The sequence below is a fragment of the Myotis yumanensis genome, unplaced genomic scaffold (assembly GCF_028538775.1).
Source record: "Myotis yumanensis isolate MYYU_CA2020_CCGP unplaced genomic scaffold, mMyoYum1.0.hap1 SCAF_16, whole genome shotgun sequence".
Lineage (NCBI taxonomy): Eukaryota > Metazoa > Chordata > Mammalia > Chiroptera > Vespertilionidae > Myotis > Myotis yumanensis.
The window spans coordinates 32,246,366-32,266,593 of NW_027223767.1; the positions used below are offsets into that span (position 1 = coordinate 32,246,366).

The 20,228-nt window shown below is 41.4% G+C and overlaps 1 protein-coding gene and 1 long non-coding RNA gene across 3 annotated transcripts in view; one reads left to right on the forward strand and one right to left on the reverse strand.

The window, feature by feature from the left end:
- Nucleotides 1–2,696, reverse strand: part of LOC138994904 (uncharacterized) — a 65,360-nt gene extending 62,664 nt beyond the window's left edge. Inside the window, exon 1 of the long non-coding RNA XR_011468487.1 lies at nt 2,643–2,696. This is a non-coding gene — a long non-coding RNA (uncharacterized lncRNA). The remainder of the gene's footprint in view (nt 1–2,642) is intronic.
- A 1,519-nt stretch (nt 2,697–4,215) lies between these two features.
- Nucleotides 4,216–18,714, forward strand: RNFT1 (ring finger protein, transmembrane 1). Of its 2 annotated transcripts, none has more exons than XM_070393649.1 (9): nt 4,216–4,340; nt 7,039–7,483; nt 7,688–7,764; nt 9,521–9,621; nt 11,423–11,576; nt 11,946–12,104; nt 13,910–13,975; nt 17,054–17,155; nt 17,828–18,714. In XM_070393649.1, exons 2-9 carry the CDS (start codon nt 7,093–7,095, stop codon nt 17,960–17,962), a joined length of 1,185 nt encoding a protein of 394 aa, XP_070249750.1. In that variant the 5' UTR covers nt 4,216–4,340; nt 7,039–7,092; the 3' UTR covers nt 17,963–18,714. The 2 variants fall into 2 exon arrangements, with proteins under 2 accessions (XP_070249750.1, XP_070249751.1); XM_070393650.1 differs by having other exon boundaries at nt 7,042–7,483.
- The last annotated feature ends 1,514 nt before the right edge of the window (nt 18,715–20,228 follow it).

Sequence of the window (20,228 nt, forward strand, 5' to 3'; positions counted from 1 at the left end):
TTCTCTCTCATCGATGTTTCTAGCTCTCTATCCCTCTCCCTTCCTCTCTGTAAAAAATCAATAAAATATATTAAAAAAAATAAAAAAATAAAAAATAAAAGGTTGGAAACAATTACCAATAGGCTATTTGGAGACATGGAAATTTAAACTGGGGCAAGAAGACAGAACTGTGGGGTATGCAGTAGGGGATTCTGGAGGGTAGAGGACAGTAGGAAGGGGGGCTCTTGATATCTGAGAGAAAAGAAAGGGAAATTGGAAGTAGGAAAAGGCTCCTAACCCTTGGTGGGAGGACACCAAAACCATATATTCACTTTTCCACAGGACCTAGAATTGTGTTCGATTTCATGGATTTTTGGAAGGTGAAAACTCTGGCTTCTGCCAGGGTAGCATCATTGCTCCATTCTGGTTAGTCTAGTATAGCCAGTCTGACCTCTTGACTTAACTGGTGTCATTACCAACCAATCAATGCCCAGCACACAGAGTGCCTATGTCCTCAGGGGTTGGGTCAAAAGAACCTGGCCATTTACCATGATTAATCTTTACCATGATTAATTTACCTAACCATCATCCATAGGCAATTCAGGATAGGGTTTCTCATCATAATCTATGTTTTTGGCTTCTTAAATTCCCCCAGACTGGGATACATGAAGCAGATCTGTTTAGGGCCTTTTAACATTGGGGGACTATCAGGGAGTCCCTTTGTTCCAACACCTTTGTTTCATCACCATCAATATTTGCCACATTCATCCCATTTCTCAATAACCATCTGAAGACTTCAACTCTGCTGAGATAAGTTCCTTCCTTGCCTCGTCCCTGTCTCCCCTCCATTTTCTTATCAACTATTTTAGTGATCATGGTTTGAGTAAGATCCATACTGGGAAGGTGAGACAGCAAACAACTTTTCAGTCTTTTGTTAGATTTTTCAGCAGTAGGGTTACATTTCCTTAATAAGCTAGTACCTCAGGAGTCGGATCTACTACTATTTCTAAATTCCATTCCAACTTTTACCTTTAGTAACTGAATGCAGTGCAGCCGCAGTTCCATACCATGGGTGACTAGATACTGCTTATGTCCTGGCAAATTTCAACTTATTCTTCAAGACTCTTTCTAAATGCCACAAATTTAATGAAGCATTTCTTGCCAGACAAAGTTATATGCTCCCACTGCTTGTTTCTATTCATCTCACACAACCCCCAATTATAGTGTTTATTTGATATACTATAACTAGAGGCCCAGTGCATGAAATTTGTGCACAGGTAGGGTCTCTAGGCCTGGCCAGCGATCAGGGCCAATCAGGTTCCCTGCCTCCCTGCCTCCTCCTTCCCTCACCATCCACATGCTGCCACCACGCAGTTCCCCCACCTCCCTGTCTCCTACTTCCCTCGCTCCCTCAGCACCCCACTGCCACCACTAGTCACCTGCCATGTTCTGCACTGCCCCCTGGTGGTCAGCACGCGTCATAGCGAGTGATCGAACTCCTGGTCTCCTGGTCAAACTCCCGAGGGGACACTTTGCATATTAGCCTTTTATATATATAGATTACTTGTTTGGAGATCTGTTTAACCACTATTTCACTGTGGGATGGGGATTATGTCTTTTTAAATGTCTATCTCTCCAACATCTAGTACAATCCTTGACATTTAGTAAGTACTCAGTAAATGCTTTCAATTTAATCAATTAAAATATCCATTTCAAACATTTTAGATGCCAGTGGAAAGAAAATTTACCAGATAAGTCTGTCACTGTCAAATCTTGTCATCAAGTCTTCTTTACTTTTTCAAATGTTACTTTCAGTCAAGCTATCTGAATGGAATGCAGTTCCAAGTGTACTATGAACTTTCAAGAAGCACTAATACTAGTATACCTTCATTGTGTTATGAATATGTGCAAATGAGAATTTAAACATTACATTAAGGCGTATAAACGTACTAAATTTACAAATATAAAAATATACTAAAATCATCAATGTACTAAAACATACTGATGCCCTGTTGTGACTGTAGCTGGATTGAGTCTCTTTTTCCTAGTCCCTAAATTCTCACACATTTTAAAGTTTAAAATAAAAATACCCTTGTAGTAGTTAACACGGTAGAATATACACAAATAAGTCTCCTTGAAAATTCACTACAGTCCAGAGCTTGGCCCTCAGCCTTTGCTATAGACCAAATGTTTGTGTACGTCCACACAATCAATATGTTGAAATCCTAACCCACAAGGTGATGGTATCACTTGGGTTGCGGGAAACGAGTTAAGTCGGCTCGCGTGAATTGCGCGTACTCCGCGGGAGCCGTCTTAACTCCGTTCATATAGATTTGCGGTGGAGTGCGGGAAACGTGTAAACTCGGGCCGATTGTAACTGCGTGTTACCAAATATTTCATTTCAATCGAACCCATACTTCAAAAGATATAGGCATTTTAACGCGCCATCTTATATTTTGGCGGGAAATTCACCCGCAACCCAAGTGGTATTAGGAGGCAGGGACAGGTGACTAGGTCATGGGGGCGGAGCCTCCATAAGTGAGATTTTATGAAAACAGTGTCTTCATAAAAATATTACACAGAGCTCTCACCATCCTTCCAGCATGTGTGAAGACAGAGCTAGAAGACCATGCTTGTCTGTGAGCCAGGGAGCAGGTACTCACCAGACACCAAAGCTGCTGGCACCTTGATCTTGGACTTCCCAGGGTCCCAAACTGTCAGAAATAAATTTGTTCTTTATGAGCCATCCAGTCTATAATATTGAAGCCCAAAAGGACTAAGGCTGCCTTACTGACCCCAAACCAAATTTGTTGGGAAGACAAACATTAGTCAAGGCTTCCATTCTTGGGAGACTTAGGAATACCAAAAAAAAAAAAAAAAAAAGCCAATATCTTAATCTACAGTGAGCAGATCTAATACTGGTTGAGGGAGAAAATGTGCCTCTCTAACCAAGGGAAAGGTTTGGTAATAGAACTAACCTGACTCAAGTACAGCCTCAAAGGGAATCATTGAGGTTGAATAGTGGATGCAGTTTTACTCTGACTGACACAGGAGAAAATAAGGTGCAAACAATTTCATGGCTCAGGAGCCTCAAAAATCACACACCAGCAAACTAGCTCGGGCAAAATTGTTGTCAATGGCTTCAAATCGGGTAGTGACCAATAAAGACCAAGGATCACTATTTCCACTCGAGATTCAATTCATAGAGTGCGTATAGGAATGTAAGCTTATCCTTCCCGGCGAGGAAACACTAAACCCCTTGCCCGAGTTAACTTAGTCCACATGGCATAGAGTGTTTAATTTCAAGAGCTGTGGGAAGATTTTCAAGAGTTATTTACTTGGCGTTAATATCTATAACTTCAAGGTATAAAAAGTTGGGGGTTCAGAATGGAAAGGCTGTTGGTTGTGGAGGGTGGGGGAATGCGTGGCATAGGATTATGATCCTTCAAAATATATTCTGGCCGGGGAGCAAGAGGCAGGGTTTTCTGTTTCTTTTACTTACTTTTTTTTTTTTTTCCTGAACAACCTTTTTGTTTTAGAACAGATTTACGTTAACAGAATTATAGTGAAGATAGAACAGAGTTCCCTATGCCCCGTACAAAGTTTCTAAATCTTTTCTTTCCACCCTCACCCCCGCTCTCCCCCCCCTTCTCTCCGCTTCCGCCCCCTCGGGTTGGGGCAGGGCCGGGCTCACACGGGGCAGCTTGGGGACTGCAGCCAAGCCCAGCTCCGCGAGAACGCCCGCCGCCGCCCAGCCACAACCGGGTCGGGAGCGAAGCCACCGAAACCCCCGCACGCGCTCGCTCCGCCCCGAGGAGCGCGGATTCCTCGCCGACGTGGCTCCTCCGGCTCCGGAGCGCGCGCGAGGCGGGACCAGGGGGCGGGCCGCCTCCGGAGGGGCGGTGCCGGGGGGACGAGCCGGGCGCGGGCCTGGGACCGTCCCCGACTTCGGGCCCCTCCTCCGAGGGCAGGTTCTCGAAGCCAAAGCATTTTGAGTCTTAAAACGTCCAGCTCAGAGGCGCGTGGCGGGTCACACACACATGTACCACAGATGCACATACGTGAGGCTGGTGTGTCCGATGCACACGCCTGGCGTCGTCCCAGGAGCAGCGCCCCCCGCACAGCCAGCGCCCCGCGGCCCCACGCCCCCCGCACGCTGGTCGCGGCCCTGCCCCCGGCGCGGCGGGCGCGTGCGCGGGAGGACGTCCGGGGAGCGCGCGCGCCGCCGCCGCCGCAGAGCAGGACGGAGCCGCGGGGAGGGGGCTGGAAGGCGATGGCCCGGACCGCGGATCGCGAGGCCACGGCTCCCGCTCCTCCTGCCGCCGCCGCCGCCGCCGCCTCGGTCTGCTCGTCGTCATGAGGTCAGGCCTCGGGGAGCGGGCGGCGGCGCTGGGCGCTGGGGAGAGTAACTGAGACACTCGAAGCGCGAACGTGGGTGGGAGCTTGTCCTGGGGATTCCGGAAGAGTTGTTGGCGTTGACTTTCCTTCCTTTTTTTTTTCCTTCCCTTTCTTGCTCTTGCATCGAGGAAAGTGGGAGGGTTCTGCTTTTCTTTCTGGAAAAGGCACTAACACTGTCGCGCCCAGGGTTGGTCTTCACAGGGTGGAGGAAATAGCACGCGTGGCGTCGGAGCATCGGTGAAAGCTTTAGCGAAAGAACTAAAAAGCCCAACCTCCGTACAGTAACTGAAAAAATGTCAGTATCTATTCGAACCTAAGGAAATAGAATGACCAGCCGGACCTGCTGCTTCCCACAGAGAGGGAGGCTGGGGCTCCGCGCTGCCGGCCTCCGCGCTGCCCACGGGCACTTAGGGATCTTCTCCCGACGCGTCCTCTTGCGTGAGCCGCCCCCTCCCCCAACACACACACACACACACACACACACACACGCGCGCACATCACACACACCCATCACACACACACCCCCATCACTCACACACACACACACACCCACACATCACACACACCCATCACACACACACCCCCATCACTCACACACACACACCCATCACTCACACCCATCACACACACACACTCATCACACCCACCCATCACACACACACACCCATCACACACACCCATCACACACACACACCCATCACACACACACACACACCCATCACACACACACACACACCCATCACACACACACACCCACCCATCACACCCACCCATCACACACACACACCCATCACACACACACACCCATCACACACACCCACCCATCACTCACATACACACATCACACACACACACCCATCACACACACACACCCCCATCACTCACACCCACCCATCACACACACCCATCACACACACACACCCATCACACACACACACCCATCACTCACATACACACATCACACACACACACCCATCACACACACACACTCATCACACCCACCCATCACACACACACACCCATCACACACACCCATCACACACACACACCCATCACACACACACACACACACCCATCACACACACACACCCACCCATCACACACACACACCCACCCATCACACTCACCCATCACACACACACACCCATCACACACACCCATCACACACACCCACCCATCACTCACATACACACATCACACACACACACCCATCACACACACACACCCCCATCACTCACACCCACCCATCACACACACCCATCACACACACACACACCCATCACACACACACACCCATCACTCACATACACACATCACACACACACACCCATCACACACACACACCCATCACTCACATACACACATCACACTCACACACACCCATCACACACACACCCATCACTCACATACACACATCACACACACACACACCCATCACTCACACCCATCACTCACACACACACACACTCATCACACCCACCCATCACACTCACCCATCACACACACACACCCATCACACCCACCCATCACACTCACCCATCACACACACACACACACCCATCACACACACACACACCCATCTCACACACACACCCATCACACACACACACCCATCACACACACACACATCACACACACACACCCATCTCACACACACACCCATCACACACACACACATCACACTCACCCATCACACACACCCACCCATCACTCACACACATCACACACACACATCACACTCACACTCACACATACACACCTATCACACACACCACCCCACACCCCGATTGTGGCATTTTTAATGGGCAGACTGTGTAATTATCCTTATTCAGACTAGAATTGTCTAGAAATTACATGGCGACTCCCCAAGTCTCCCTATTTTAAAGATGTTTGGGTAATATTTGGGTATTTATTGGAAGCTTTTTTATTAGCTTTGGCAAAGCTGTTTCAACATAAGACAAATTTATAGGTCACCCAAGTGAAATGTTTATTAGTTCTCCATGGTGTTTAACAAGGCATTAAGATTTAATTTTTTTCTCCCTAGCCTTTCCAAGCATTAGCAAACATGATTCTTATGAAATGTAGTGTCTACATTGGAGATGAAACTGCTCCGGTGGGCAGAGTAAATGTACTGAAGTATTAAAATATGAATACTAGTGTTCACATTAGTCACATCTACTGGGCACCCATACTTTATTTTGTTGATTCTTATTAGAGAACTGGAGGCATCTGAAGCTCAACTTCTTTGGTAGCAGATGTCCCCTAAAAGATATTTTGTGTAGAGCAGCAGAGCCTTGTTATTAACGGAGGAGTCTGGTAACAAGTAATAACCCAACCCGCGTGGCGCAGTCGTTGAGCGTCAACCTATGAACTAGGAGGTCCAGGTTGGATTCCAGGTCAGGGCACATGCCTGTGTTGTGGTCTTGATCCCCAGCGTGGGGGTGCAGGAGACAGCCTATCAATGATTCTCATCATTGTTGTTTCTCCCTCTCCCTTCCTCTCTGAAATTAAAAAAAAAAAAAAAATATATATATATATATATATATATATATATAAAATAAATTCAAAAACAATAGATACCTGAAAATAATTCATCTACTGTGATTATCAGCCTCTCCTTTAACTGTTCACTTAGAATATTTTCTGCTTTTTGATTTTTAGCAGACAGAGACCTGAAGCAAAGAAATCTGTATCACAAAAAAGTATTCAAGGGTCATGCAAGCCAACTGTAGCCAATTGCAAAGAGCTGCAGGCAGTGAGGCTGCCTCAGCCTCCCAAAGTGTCCACACAAGATTGACAGAAGGTTCTGGTCTTCATTCTGGAGATGTGCATATCCAGATTAACTCCACACCTAAAGAATGTGCTGAAAATCTAAGCTCCAGAAATATAAGGTCAGGTGTCCATAGCTGTACCCATGGATGTGTACAGAGTCACTCACGGAATCAGTCCCGTAACCAAGCAAGGCAGCCTGGTGATACTTCCATGGAGTCTGGAGATCATGGTAGTAGCTCCTACTCAGAATTCCGATATCTCTTCAAGTGGCTGCAAAAGAGTCTTCCATATATTTTGATTCTGGGTGTCAAACTTGTTATGCAGCATATAACAGGTAGGGTATAATAAAATATTGAGTTGTTTCATTGCTAAATTCAGTAAATTTGTTTCTTTATTGGTAATCTACTTTAACCTATGTATTTTTGTTACTGATTTTCTGCTAGCTTTTAAAATTGTAAATATTCCCTTTAAATTCATGTCATTGTGTTAGCTTTTTGATTTTTTTCCTTGCAATTAACTGGAACTTATTATCTAACAGGAATTTCTCTTGGAATTGGACTGCTTACAACTTTTATGTATGCAGACAAAAGCATTGTAAATCAGGTTTTTCTAAGAGTAAGTATAACACAAAACTAAAAAAATTACTAAATGTTTCTCTCTTTAGATCATATACTCATTTTTGAGAGAAATAGGAATTAAGATAGTTTTTTGACAAATTTAAATAGATACATTATAACATCTATAATATATTAAGTTTTATTATCTAAACTAGAGGCTTGGTGCACAAATTTATGCACAGGTGGGGGGGGGGGGGGTCCCTCGCCCTGGCTGGCGATCGGGGCCAATTGGGGCCATCTCACCCAGTCCAGGGGGGAGGGGCCACTGGAGGTTGGTCGGCCACAGGAGGTTGGCTGTGGGAGCGCACTGATCACCAGGGGGCAGCTCCTGAGTTGAGCGTCTGCCCCCTGGTGGTCAGTGCACATCATAGCTACTGGTCTTAACGGTTGCTTAGGCTTTTATATACATAGATGATCTGGCATAAATGATCTGTCCTGCAGCTGAACTGTTTCACCTTATTTCCTTTGTAAGTTGGGTTCCTGATAGAGAAAGAAAAACTAGATAGAACGGTTAAAAAGTTTAGAATGCACTATTGGATCTGATTTGTCAAGTGCCTTCATGTTTTATGAGTTAGTTTAACCACAGTACATAATATAATCATCATTAGAAACTTTAGCTGTCGAACTATCAGATTTAAAGTAAAGAAAATGTACATTGAATAAATGGGAATCGAACTATTTAGGTCTCTCTTATTTAAAGAAAATTAAACCCAAGTGGTTTTTCCATAACATCCTATATAATAAAAGCCTCTAATATGCTAAATGTCCCACCGTTCATTGGACTGTTCGACCAGTAACTGATGTGCACTGACCACCAGGGGGCAGACACTCTGACTGGTAGGCTAGCTTGCTGCTGGGGTCCAGCGGATCGGGACTGGGCAAGAGGGGCCAGACACCCTGGAGCCCTCCCATGGTCCCTCCCCAGCCCCAATTGTGCACTGGTGGGGTCCCAGATTACAAGAGGGCGCAGGCCAGGCTGAGGGATCCCACCAGTGCACGTATCTGTGCACTGCCTCGGTTTCAGCCCCATCCCCACAGGCCAGGCCAAGGGACCCCACTGGTGCACGAATCCGTGCACTGGGCCTCTAGTAAATTATAAAAGAGTTCTATTCATATAAACTATTGGGAAAACTAGGATCAGTTTATAAAACCTCACCTTTAAGCAATTTTAAAGGGCAGTATCTTTGTAAGGATCATGCATTCTGACCTGGAAATTTGTAGTTAGAACCTATCAAACCATGAAAATTTAATTCAGGATTTAAAACTAGTAAAACTTTTAATTAAATCAATAATTGATACTTAATTTTAAAAAATAAATTGCCTTATTAAATTCTTATTGAATGTCTGAGAATTTAAAAATTATACGTATAAACCCTGGTAACTTAAATACACTTGTTAACATTTTGTTTTGTCTGGGAGGCAAAAGTAGGGAGCTGCAGAGGTAAAGTTTACATTTTGCTGGGTCCTTTCTGTCGCTTGTAGAAGATTTGGCTTCTTTCAAACATAGGTAATGTTTTTATACAGTGAAGAAACTTGTTATTTTAAAAAGGTATTTAAATGTGAGTTCTGTTTTGTTCACTAAAGATATATAGAGTGTGATGATGTACAATTTAACAGATGTTCTATATTTTTAATAAGTTTAATCTGTTTAAACATTCTAAGTTAATAAATTAGTCATTAAAATAAAAGTTTAATGATATTTAAATCTCTGGCATAATCCAAAGTAATAAATTCTAAAATTGTTTATTTTTCAGGAAAGGTGCTCAAAGATTCAGTGTGCTTGGTTACTGGTATTCTTAGCAGGATCTTCTGTTCTTTTATATTACACCTTTCATTCTCAGTCACTTTATCTCAGGTAATTAGAGATCCAAGTACACAATCATATTTTTATGTAACATATTCCTTAGCACTCTGCATGTATTTTACTTGCATATACTTATTGTTAGAGTTCAATTTTTACCCTTCTTCCAAGATTGAAAGCTTCAAGTGACTTTTTCAGATTTGTGTACCCAGTGTCTTGACTCCTAGCAGGCGCTTGATAAATATTTAATTTTTGATACTTAAATTTTTACTTATATCGTCAATAGTTATTAGTTCCATTTAGTCAGTATTGGTGGTGGTCTATTTTTGTTTTTTTATATATTTCTTGCAAATAAAAATGTATACATTTAAGTTTTACATGATGTTTTGATTTATGTGTACATTGTGTAATAAGAACATGATCTTTGCTTGTAGAAATAAAGACTTGCTAAAGGACAGTAGTTGTTAAGTTTCCATGTTAGATGGAAGTGTTCTGAATTTTTGGCTCTAATCAGATAATTAGAAGTCCTGGTTTTCAGTTGAGTTGGAGAGGTGTGGGCAATTTCAGATATAGTTTGTCAGTGGATCCAATACACTGATTGGATTGGGTGGGTAGGTAGAGGGGGAAAATCAAGGATGACACCTAGGATTTTCATCTAAGCAACTGGCTGGATGATGGTACCATTTACTGGGCTTGGAAAGACTGGGAAAGTAACTGGTTTTGAGGGGAAAAATCAATCATTTGTTTTGAACATATTGATACGTCACATAGAATTGTTAAGTGATTTCAAATATATATGTCAGGAGCTCAGAGTAGAGGTTAGGACTATATATTTTGGTGTTATCAGCATATGAGTGATACTTTAAAAACCAAAACTAACCAGGCAAAGTATAGTCAGAGAAGAGGGCCCAGGACTGGACATGCCCACAATTAGAGGAGCAGCAGCAAAAGAAACCAGGAAGGAACCATCAGTCACAAAGAGATCTAGGGAGTGTAGTGTTAGAAGTCTAGGAAGGTAAGGGGAAAAAAGGACATGACCTTTGAATTTAGCAAGGTGGAGGTAGTTGGTGATCTGTACAAAAGCAGTTCAGTGGAAAGGAGGGAATGGAATCCAGATTGGAGTTGGTTGAGAAAATGACAGATATTTAATATTAGTGAATTTTTTTTAGATTACAGGCTAGAAAAGTATCAACCATGACAAGTTAGGAAGACTGTTCTTTTATACTATAGAGCAGGGGTCCTCAAACTACGGCCCGCGGGCCACATGCAAATACAAATATTGTATTTGTTCCCATTTTGTTTTTTTACTTCAAAATAAGATATGTGCAGTGTGCATAGGAATTTGTTCATAGTTTTTTTTAAAACTATAGTCCGGCCCTCCAACGGTCTGAGGGACAGTGAACTGGCCCCGTTTAAAAAGTTTGAGGACCCCTGCTATAGAGCAATGGTTCTCAACCTTCCTAATTCCGCAACCCTTTAATACAGTTCCTCATGTTGTGGTGACCCCCAATTTCATTGTTACAAATTGAACATAATTAAAGCATAGTGATTAATCACAAAAACAATATGTAATTATATATGTGTTTTCCGATGGTCTTAGGCGACCCCTGTGAAAGGGTCATTCGACCCCCAAAGGGTCGCGACCCACAGGTTGAGAACCACTGCTATAGAGGAAAGATGCAAAATTAATACATTTTAAAAGTCTCTTTAAAATAAACAAAATGTTCTTCTGTTTATGTGAACTCTAACACTTGCCAATTTTATATTTTTTACACATCAAAATAAATAAAAACCCCCATGAATACTTTACCTTTGTATGTTGCTCTGGTAAATTTTGATGTTTTTCTCTTGGTAGCTTAATTTTTTTAAATCCTACTTTGGACTATTCGAGCTTCTGGGAAGTACTTTGGGTTGTTGGAATTACAGATTTCATCCTGAAATTCCTCTGCATGGGCTTAAAATGCCTTATTTTATTGGTGCCTTCTTTCATCATACCTTTTAAATCCAAGGTAAGCAACTAAAATGTTTTGTTGGTACAATGTTAACAAACCACACTAATGCTATTTAGTCTCAACCTAATTTTAATTATATTATCTCAGACTGGCCACCATTTGCTCAAAGACTTAAGCCAAAATATTGATCTAGAAAAAAAATCAGAATTATATTTGCTTCAGCATCATCTAAAAATTAATTCCCATATCATATAGGGGAAAATATTAGATTTGTACTTTAGTTCTCCTCCAGGGCATTATCAATTGGTAATTGATAACTAACTATATGCTATTACTCAGTTTTCCCCATATTCAATAAAAACTTTAATAAAGTATTTGTGCAATGTATATAAGGAGCAAAGGTAACTATTTGTTCTTCCTTTTTAGGGTTACTGGTACATGCTTTTAGAAGAATTATGTCAGTATTACCGAACTTTTGTTCCCGTACCAGTTTGGTTTCGTTACCTTATAAGCTATGGGGAGTTTGGTAATATAACAAGGAGGAGTCTTGGAATATTGCTGGCTTTACTCTACCTCATACTAAAAGTAGGTAACATTCTTAATCTTGTCTTATGATTCATATAATGATTACTGATTTACTTAACATTGCTTTTCTTATTAACTATTTTACAGTTTATCTTTATTTAGATTGACATAGTAGATTCTGTATCTAGTTAGAAATGGAGTAATGGAAATATAGTCTTTATCTTAATCCAGTGGTTCAGATTTTATTGGGGGAATGGACTTCCACATAGCATGGATTATAGACGGGGAAGAAGAGAGAGTAAGTAGAATAGAACATACCCATTTCCAACAGCAGCATCTGTCCTACACATAATTCTGAAACTAGAGAATCTTATCCTGTTTCTTCTATGTCTTTTCTCCTCAGCTTAAATCACTTTATGAAACTTTAAAATCTAAATATGTTAAAAACATGTGAATCATGTAAAATTGCCTTGTCTTTGACATAGTTAACTTTATCTATATATAAAAGCCTAAGCGACCTTTATGACTGAATGACCGGAACGACCGGTCGACCAGTCACTATGACGCACACTGACCACCAGAGGCAGATGCTTAACGCAGGAGCTGCCCCCTGGTGGTTAGTGTGCTCCCATAGTGGGAGCGCCGCTCAGCCAGAAGCTGGACTCACGGAGCCTCTCCTGCCTGCACAGCAGTGCTACCAAGTGGCTGCGGCAGCAGCAGGCGGCACAGCGGGGCTGGGGGGAGTGGGAGCTGCATGGCACCGGCTCAGGCTCCTACCCGGCTGCCTGCCACTTAGCACACTGCTACATCCCTGGTACACCATAGCCTGCAGTTACAATCTCAGGAGAACAGTTGAAGCATTGAAGTATGGACACTCAGAGTAACCAGGAGGAGCCTGATATGGCCACCAGGCTCCTGGAACTCTGCCATTGAGATCAAATCTCATCCCTTACCAATTGCCCTGGAGCTACAGAGGAAGGCAGCAATATAACAGTGGCCACAAGCGGCAACAGACAATCAGGGTAAAATTCAAAGAGAGATGGATCTGAAGGGTGGGGGCATGGGCAACAGAGCACCCCCACCCTACAAGACCCCCAACTTTGTATTGTTCACCTTGGAGTGTCTCTTATCTTGCTCTGAGCAATGGAAAGCATCCAGCATGGCCCAAGGTGTGTCTACCAGGAACTTCCAGGCAGGCAAGGTGCAACCTTGGCCGCAGAAGGGTCAGGGTTGCGCAAATATTTTTTCAGGAAACGGGGAGAAGGAGAACAGACTTCTCGGCGGCTCAAGGGGACGTGGAAACTCCCCGGGCACTTGGGTGTGGGCTCCAGATTGCCTCTCAATGTGCATGAATCCGTGCACTGGGCCACTGGTATATATATATATTTATGTTTTTAAAATATATTTTTTTATTGATTTTAGAGAAGAAGAGAGAGAAACATCAATGATGAGAGAGAATCATTGATTGACTGCCTCCTGCAAGCACTCAATTGGGGATCGAGCCCACTACCTGGGCATGTGCCCTTGACCCGAATCAAACCTGGGACCCTTCAGTCCACAGGCCGACAATCTATCCACTGAGTAAAACCAGCTAGGGCTAATTTTATATTTGTCTTGACCAAATTGTACCTCTAGGTATTCAGATTTTTTTTTTTTTTGGTTAAGAGTTGATTGAAATCTATAAATTGAGTAAAATATTTTATAAGTGGACTTTAAATATATTTAGATTGAAATGATTACTCATGATATTCAGTGAACATTATGCTATTATCAGTATTTGATATTGTGGCATTTTAGCTTTGTTCCCTGGGTTTAGCAGATAGGGCTCTTGGAATTAATGAATAATCTCTTATTTCCTTTTTCAGCTTTTGGACTTTTATGAACATCTAAGAAATTTCAGACAAGTTTTGAGAAAATTTTTTACACGACCAGTAAGTACATTTTAGTTGTTTAAGAAAAAACACTTTTAACCTTTTTTTCATTACAAAAAAAAGAAAAAGTTAATTCAGCTATTTTAAAAATATGGATTTCATTACAGTTTTAAAACTTTTTTAGTACTTTGGCACTTGGGGTTATGAGAATGATTTAGGAGTTTTATCTATGATCAATTTCTTAACTTGCGTATTAACTTTACCAAGTGCTTATATATTTGAATGTCCTTGCCCCTTCTAATCATTTGACATTCTTAAGGGTTTATAAACATTCCTTTAAAAATCTTGTCATGAACTTTTGTTCCTTTTCCTTTTTTAATCTACAAATGGTGGCTTTGTGTATTTCCATTAACTCCTTATTCAATTTCTGTGAAAGCACTGTAATTTATTGTGTATATGAAAAAAGCTCAGTACCAAAAATCAAGTCCCTTGAAATTTTCTTACTGGAAAAATTTCCCCATCAATACTCAACTCTATATGCACAAACTAGAGGCCCAGTGCACAACATTTGTGCACTTGGGGGAGGAGGGTGGATCTCTCAGCCTGGCCTGCACCCTCTCCCAGTCCAGGAGCCCTTGAGGGATGTCCACATCCCTCTCGTAGTTCAGGACCCCTTGCTCCTTACCGCCCGCCTGCTGGCTGCTCCTTACCGCTCGGTTCGCTGCCGGGGAAGCAGGAGAGGCTCCTGCCGCCACCACTGCACTCGTCAGCCGTGAGCCTGGCTTCTAGAGGAGCAGCGCTTCCCCTGTGAGAGAGGACTGACCACCAGGGGCAGCTCCTGCATTGAGCGTCTGCCCCCTGGTGGTCAGCGCGCATCATAGCAACCAGTCATCCCGCTGTTCAGTCGATTTGCATATTAGGCTTTTATTATATAGGAGGATACGTTCAAGGCATGGAATTTAACAAAGCTGACACTCCAGCCTGACCAGTGAGGCTCAGTGGTTGAGCATCGCCATATGAACCAGGAGGTCACGGTTCCACTCCCAGCAGTGCACATACCTGGGTTGCAGGGGTGTGCAGGAGGCAGCCAGTCAGTGATTTTTCTCTCATTGATGCCTCTCTCTCTCTTTCTCCTTTCCTCTATGAAATCAATAAAAAAATTTTAAAAGTGACACTCCAGTGTCAATTATAAACTTGATTTATTATGTGATTCTACTGAGATTACAAATTTCAGACAAAGGTTGTCATGGGCTCATTTGCTACTTAGTAGCCTTTGTGGTCAACAGGCTTCAGAGTTTGATCCTCAGTTTTGCAGTGCATTAAGTACTTACTTTGTCAGGACTCAGGGACCTTACTAAAAGAATGCCAACGTAATGATGAATGCTGAAAAACAAAAAAGAGGACTGTATCTCCAAAGTGGGCCATACTAACTGGTCCACTAAGATATATTCTTTCTCTAACATATAGTAAATGTAGTAACAAGTTTTGCTGCATACTATTCAAACTTCATTCTTTAGACAAGATATAATATAATGGAGAGTTCAGCTTTGGTCAGATTTATTTAATTCATTATGTGAGTATCAGCTATTTTACTCTAATCTAGTAAGGCTTATACTGAAATAGTTTGATATTCTCTGTGAAGCAGAAAGAATATCACAGTCATCCATATTCTTTGATTTATTCTTGAGATTCTTAGGGGTTCCTTAACCTTGCCATCACCATCAAGATAAACCTTCACTTAAAAGGAGTCCGCAGTATGCCAGACAAAAATGCTAATTTAAAAGCTTGTCAGCCTGTTATCTGTAGTGTACTCTGCTAAATGTCACTGAAAAGATTGGCACCAAGGTCATCTATCAGTAACCTGAAAAATCGTAATTTTTAATATTTTATTTTTTGTCTTAAATTGAATTTGTTAACCCTCAATGTTCAGTACAAGTTTAGATCGTAACTTCAGATCATGCTTTGCTCTCATTACCATGATTGACTGAACTTGGGTGTTCTTATTTCCCGTTAGCCACCTTTTTCCCCTCATTTCTACAGAAAGCTGATCTTATTTGTAACATTTTGTCACATCTAGTTAATAACTAAATTCTCCTGAATTTGGTGAGGAGTTATTAAGAACTTAAATCAGAAACTTATTTAGTACATCAGAAGAAAAGGAAACTCAAAGAATTGCATTTTTATGCTGGCAGTTAATTTTGAACATATAACTCTATCCAAGTGATATTTTGCAATTACAGTTCTTTTATAAAATGTTAATCATTTTTTTCCTAGTACTAAATGCTCTGACTTATGTGATAATTAAGGATAATAATTAAAATTATTTTTAGATTTAGTGGCAAGACACTGTTCAGTCGTCCCCAAACCTTCTTCAGATTGAACTCACCTGGAGAACTTACAAAAACTTCAGAGTCCTGTTGTCACATCCCAGTATGTCTGGACCTGAGTCGGTCTCCAGTATGGAGCACAGAAATCTGTTTTTTAAAGCAGTCTTTCCACATGAGTTGCATTCAGTCAGCCACACTCTGGACTGACTTTTTAGAACCACTGCCATAGATAATAAGGGGGCCCAATTTGGCAATATGAGGTCACCTACTACATTAATATATAGGTTTTATAATAGCTCTATTTCAGATTGTTTAGTTTCTTATGCCAGTTGAATTGTGTTGAATTTGAAGCCTGTATTTTAAAGTCCAGTTATTCTAAAAATCTTTCAAGATCCTATTATGGCCCTAACCGGTTTGGCTGAGTGGATAGAGCGTCAGCCTGCGGACTGAAGGGTCCCAGGTTTGATTCCAGTGAAGGGCATGTACCTTGGTTGCGGGCACATCCCCAGTAGGGGGTGTGCAGGAGGCAGCTGATCGAAGTTTCTAACTCTATCCCTCTCCCTTCCTCTCTGTAAAAAAAATCAATAAAATATATATATTTTTTAAAAGATCCTATTATGTATTTAATGAGTTCACCTTGATGCAGTTCATCAAGATGTGGTTCTGCATATGTAGTTCAGCTTTGAAAGTTTGTATCCTGTGGGAGAGTTTTCAAGTGCCTAGTTCCAGGAATATTTGAAAAATATAGCACCACCTGCATACTGGAAGTGCAGGAAAGAAACTGGTAAATGAAAATAACTTATCTTTATAGAGTTATGGAGTGGCTGCCAGCAAGAGACAGTGTTCAGATGTGGATGATATTTGTTCAATATGTCAAGCTGAATTTCAAAAGCCAATTCTTCTCATCTGTCAGGTAATTATATTTTTAAGCAACCTAAATACAACACTTCACTGTGACTTGCAAGGCACATTTATGTTAGTTATAAGGAAAAAGACAAACTACATGTTTAGCAGAAAGTAGCATTCAGGGCACATATTGTTAATCTCTTATTTGTGATTACAGATTTGGTAGGTTAGCTAAACCTTGTCTCTATGTGTTCTAATGATTTTTATGCAGAGGAGTGTATGAAGGGGAAAAATAATTCAAATGGCAGATTGTCTACCAATGTGATTTAAAAAACAGGCTATTTGTAATAATGGATATTAGTCTTTTAGAATAATACCAGCATTTGTTATTGGGTTGTGGAATGCCCTTTCCTATACTTTATGGCAGTTACTCTCAAAGACTTACTAAGCCATTAAGTCATTATACTTGATCTTAAAGTTATCACCTAGAGATAGCTTGTATTTGATTTAAAATGATTAAAGGATAGTATAGTCAAAAAAAAGGAACACTAGTAGCTCTTACCAGTAACACCATTCTTTTATTCTGGAATGTCATACTTTGTTTTCTCATTTGCAAAATGAAGGGATTAGTGCTCTCCAAAATCCCTTTCAGCTCTAAAGAGTATGATTGTCTATAATGAGATGAATTTAAAATAAAAATGTTATCAAGTTTAAAATGTAGTTTTTAATTTCCTTACAGCATATATTTTGTGAAGAGTGCATTACCTTATGGTTTGACAGAGAGAAAACATGTCCGCTGTGCAGAACTGTGATTTTAGACCATATAAACAGATGGAAAGATGGAGCTACTTCATCAGACTTCCAGATATATTAAGTTGTATAAACTGTTAAAGCCACAAAACACTTGTGTTGTAGTCCAGTTTATCACGATTGTTCAACCTAATGCATATGCGACATTTATTCTATCCTAATCATTTGACAGATGATTGCAGTGTTAAATTATGTTTTCTTGTTAATTTTACCAAAAAAGCAATTGGATAACTAGAACCAGTTCTTAGAGGAACTCAGGTATTCTTTCCTGACATTGTTTTCAGAATAAAGAATATTTTTAATATTTTAAGATACACATTATCTGAAAGTCGAATTTTCTTTTGCATTGACTTTTATATTTCCAATTCTAAAAATTCTTAAAATTTTCATAAAAGTTGTATTTTTAAATGAACATTCTAAATGCTATATTTTACTTGTAACAGATTTTCTAAGTGAAGATTTACTGAGGGTGATGTATTTTAATATTGTGTTATTCTCTATAGTATGATTAGCAATCAATGAGAAATACATGATTTAAATGTATTGTTTGTTGACCTCATACATACAATCCTGCCATCGGTTTTAATGTTTGTGATCTTGCGTTTTGTATAGTGCCATGGACTATCTTGAAGTACCTATTAAAATAATTCACATGGATTACAAATAGTTGGCTTCACTGATGATTTGAATAGTGTAACAGACAAGACCAACTCAAATCTTAGAAAACAATTCCCCTTATAACTAAATAGTTTTCTCCAGAAGTGTTTTGGAATATAATGCTTGAATCACCATTACTTAGGAGATTAAAGCCTGCACTCAGAGGCAACCAGATGCTTTGGATTGTGTAGTTTGTTTGCCTCTTAAATGTTTGTGTAATATGGTGGAAAAAGGAATGGGGCACTATCTCCCTTTAAAATCTCTAAGGGGGAACCAAGACCTACTACCAGAAGTCTGAAGTGGTAGTTATATCTAAATTTAAGAGTACAAGGCCTCTGCCCATTTTCTCTATTACCATCTATCAGTTTGAACACAAGGAAGAGATAGAAGAAATTAGGAGGTAGAGGTAGAAAACAAATTTGCAGTGTTATTAAGACAAAGGCTAAACCAATGTATAGATTAACAAGGATAGTGACCAACCAGGTACAGGTTAAGTCACTTTTATGCCTGTATGGCTACCCTAATTTGCAAAAGAACTTCAGAAAGCCTGTAACTTTTTTCCTCAGGTAAATATTGCCATAAGTACACCTATTTCTATTCATTCACTGATTATGTATTTAACTATTATCTCCTTTGAGAACACTGCAAATATTGAAACAAGCTTACTGACTTTGTGGTGAAGCTAATAGTTATTTAGGTATACAGCAAGGGATGTGTGAAAAAGGCAATTTGGAATTAGAATTTGAGTGTGAAGAGAGAAAAGCTGACTTCTTGATAAAAACACAAGAATAGTATATCTTACTACATGGGTGACTTCAACCCTGTTACGTTACCTATTTACCCTATGGCTATACTAGAGGCCCAGTGTACGGATTCGTTCACTGGTGGGGTCCCTCGGCCTGGCCTGTGCCCTCTCGCAATCCAGGACCCCTCGGGAGATGTCCAACATCCCCAAAGGGATGTCATAGTGTGGGAAGCAACAGGCTGCCGGGGAGGAGCCCAGGCGCAGCTCCCACTCATCCCTGCCCTGCTGTGCCCACTGCTGCTGCCTCTCAGTAGCGCGCCTCCGCAGCAGTGCCCGCCGGCAGTGAGCCCAGCTTCTAGCGCCCATCAGTCAGGTAAGCGGAGCTCCCACTGTGGGAGCACACTGACCACCAGGAGGGCAGCTCCTGCGTTGAGCGTCTGCCCCCTTGTGATTAGTGCACATCATAGGACTGGTCAAATGGTCAACTGGTAGCTTAGGATTTTATATATATAGATGGATAACTTTGTTTTTTAATATGATTTAATAACAAAGGAGGTCCCCGGTGGATAGTGGGGTTTTTGTTTCTGTTTTTTAAACAACAGAGCATTTCACATCTGAATTTAAAAGGGGGGAAATGTCATAGGAGACCTATCCTATCCACTAACAATACTGATGAACTGGAAACATTTCTCTACTTCTATTCCTTCACCTCAAAAACAGGGGAATAGATTCAAAAACCCATGCATTTTGTGAATTCAGATCGCCTCTTCTGAAAAATTGTTTAATTAGCATTAAGAGTCACTACAGCCCAGCAGTGTGGCTTAGTAGTTGAGTGTCAACCTGTAAACCAGGAGGTCACTGTTTGATTCCCAGTCAGGTTTCAGTCTCGATCCCCAATAGGGGACGTGAAGGAGGCAGCCAATCAATG

Excerpts from the sequence above, each read along its gene's own strand:
- RNFT1 (XM_070393649.1), top strand. The coding sequence starts at position 7,093 with ATGCAAGCCAACTGTAGCCAATTGCAAAGAGCTGCAGGCAGTGAGGCT. Across the intron at positions 9,622-11,422 it reads TCTCAGTCACTTTATCTCAG|CTTAATTTTTTTAAATCCTA; the intron begins GTAATTAGAGAT and ends TTCTCTTGGTAG. Across the intron at positions 13,976-17,053 it reads GAAAATTTTTTACACGACCA|AGTTATGGAGTGGCTGCCAG; the intron begins GTAAGTACATTT and ends TTATCTTTATAG.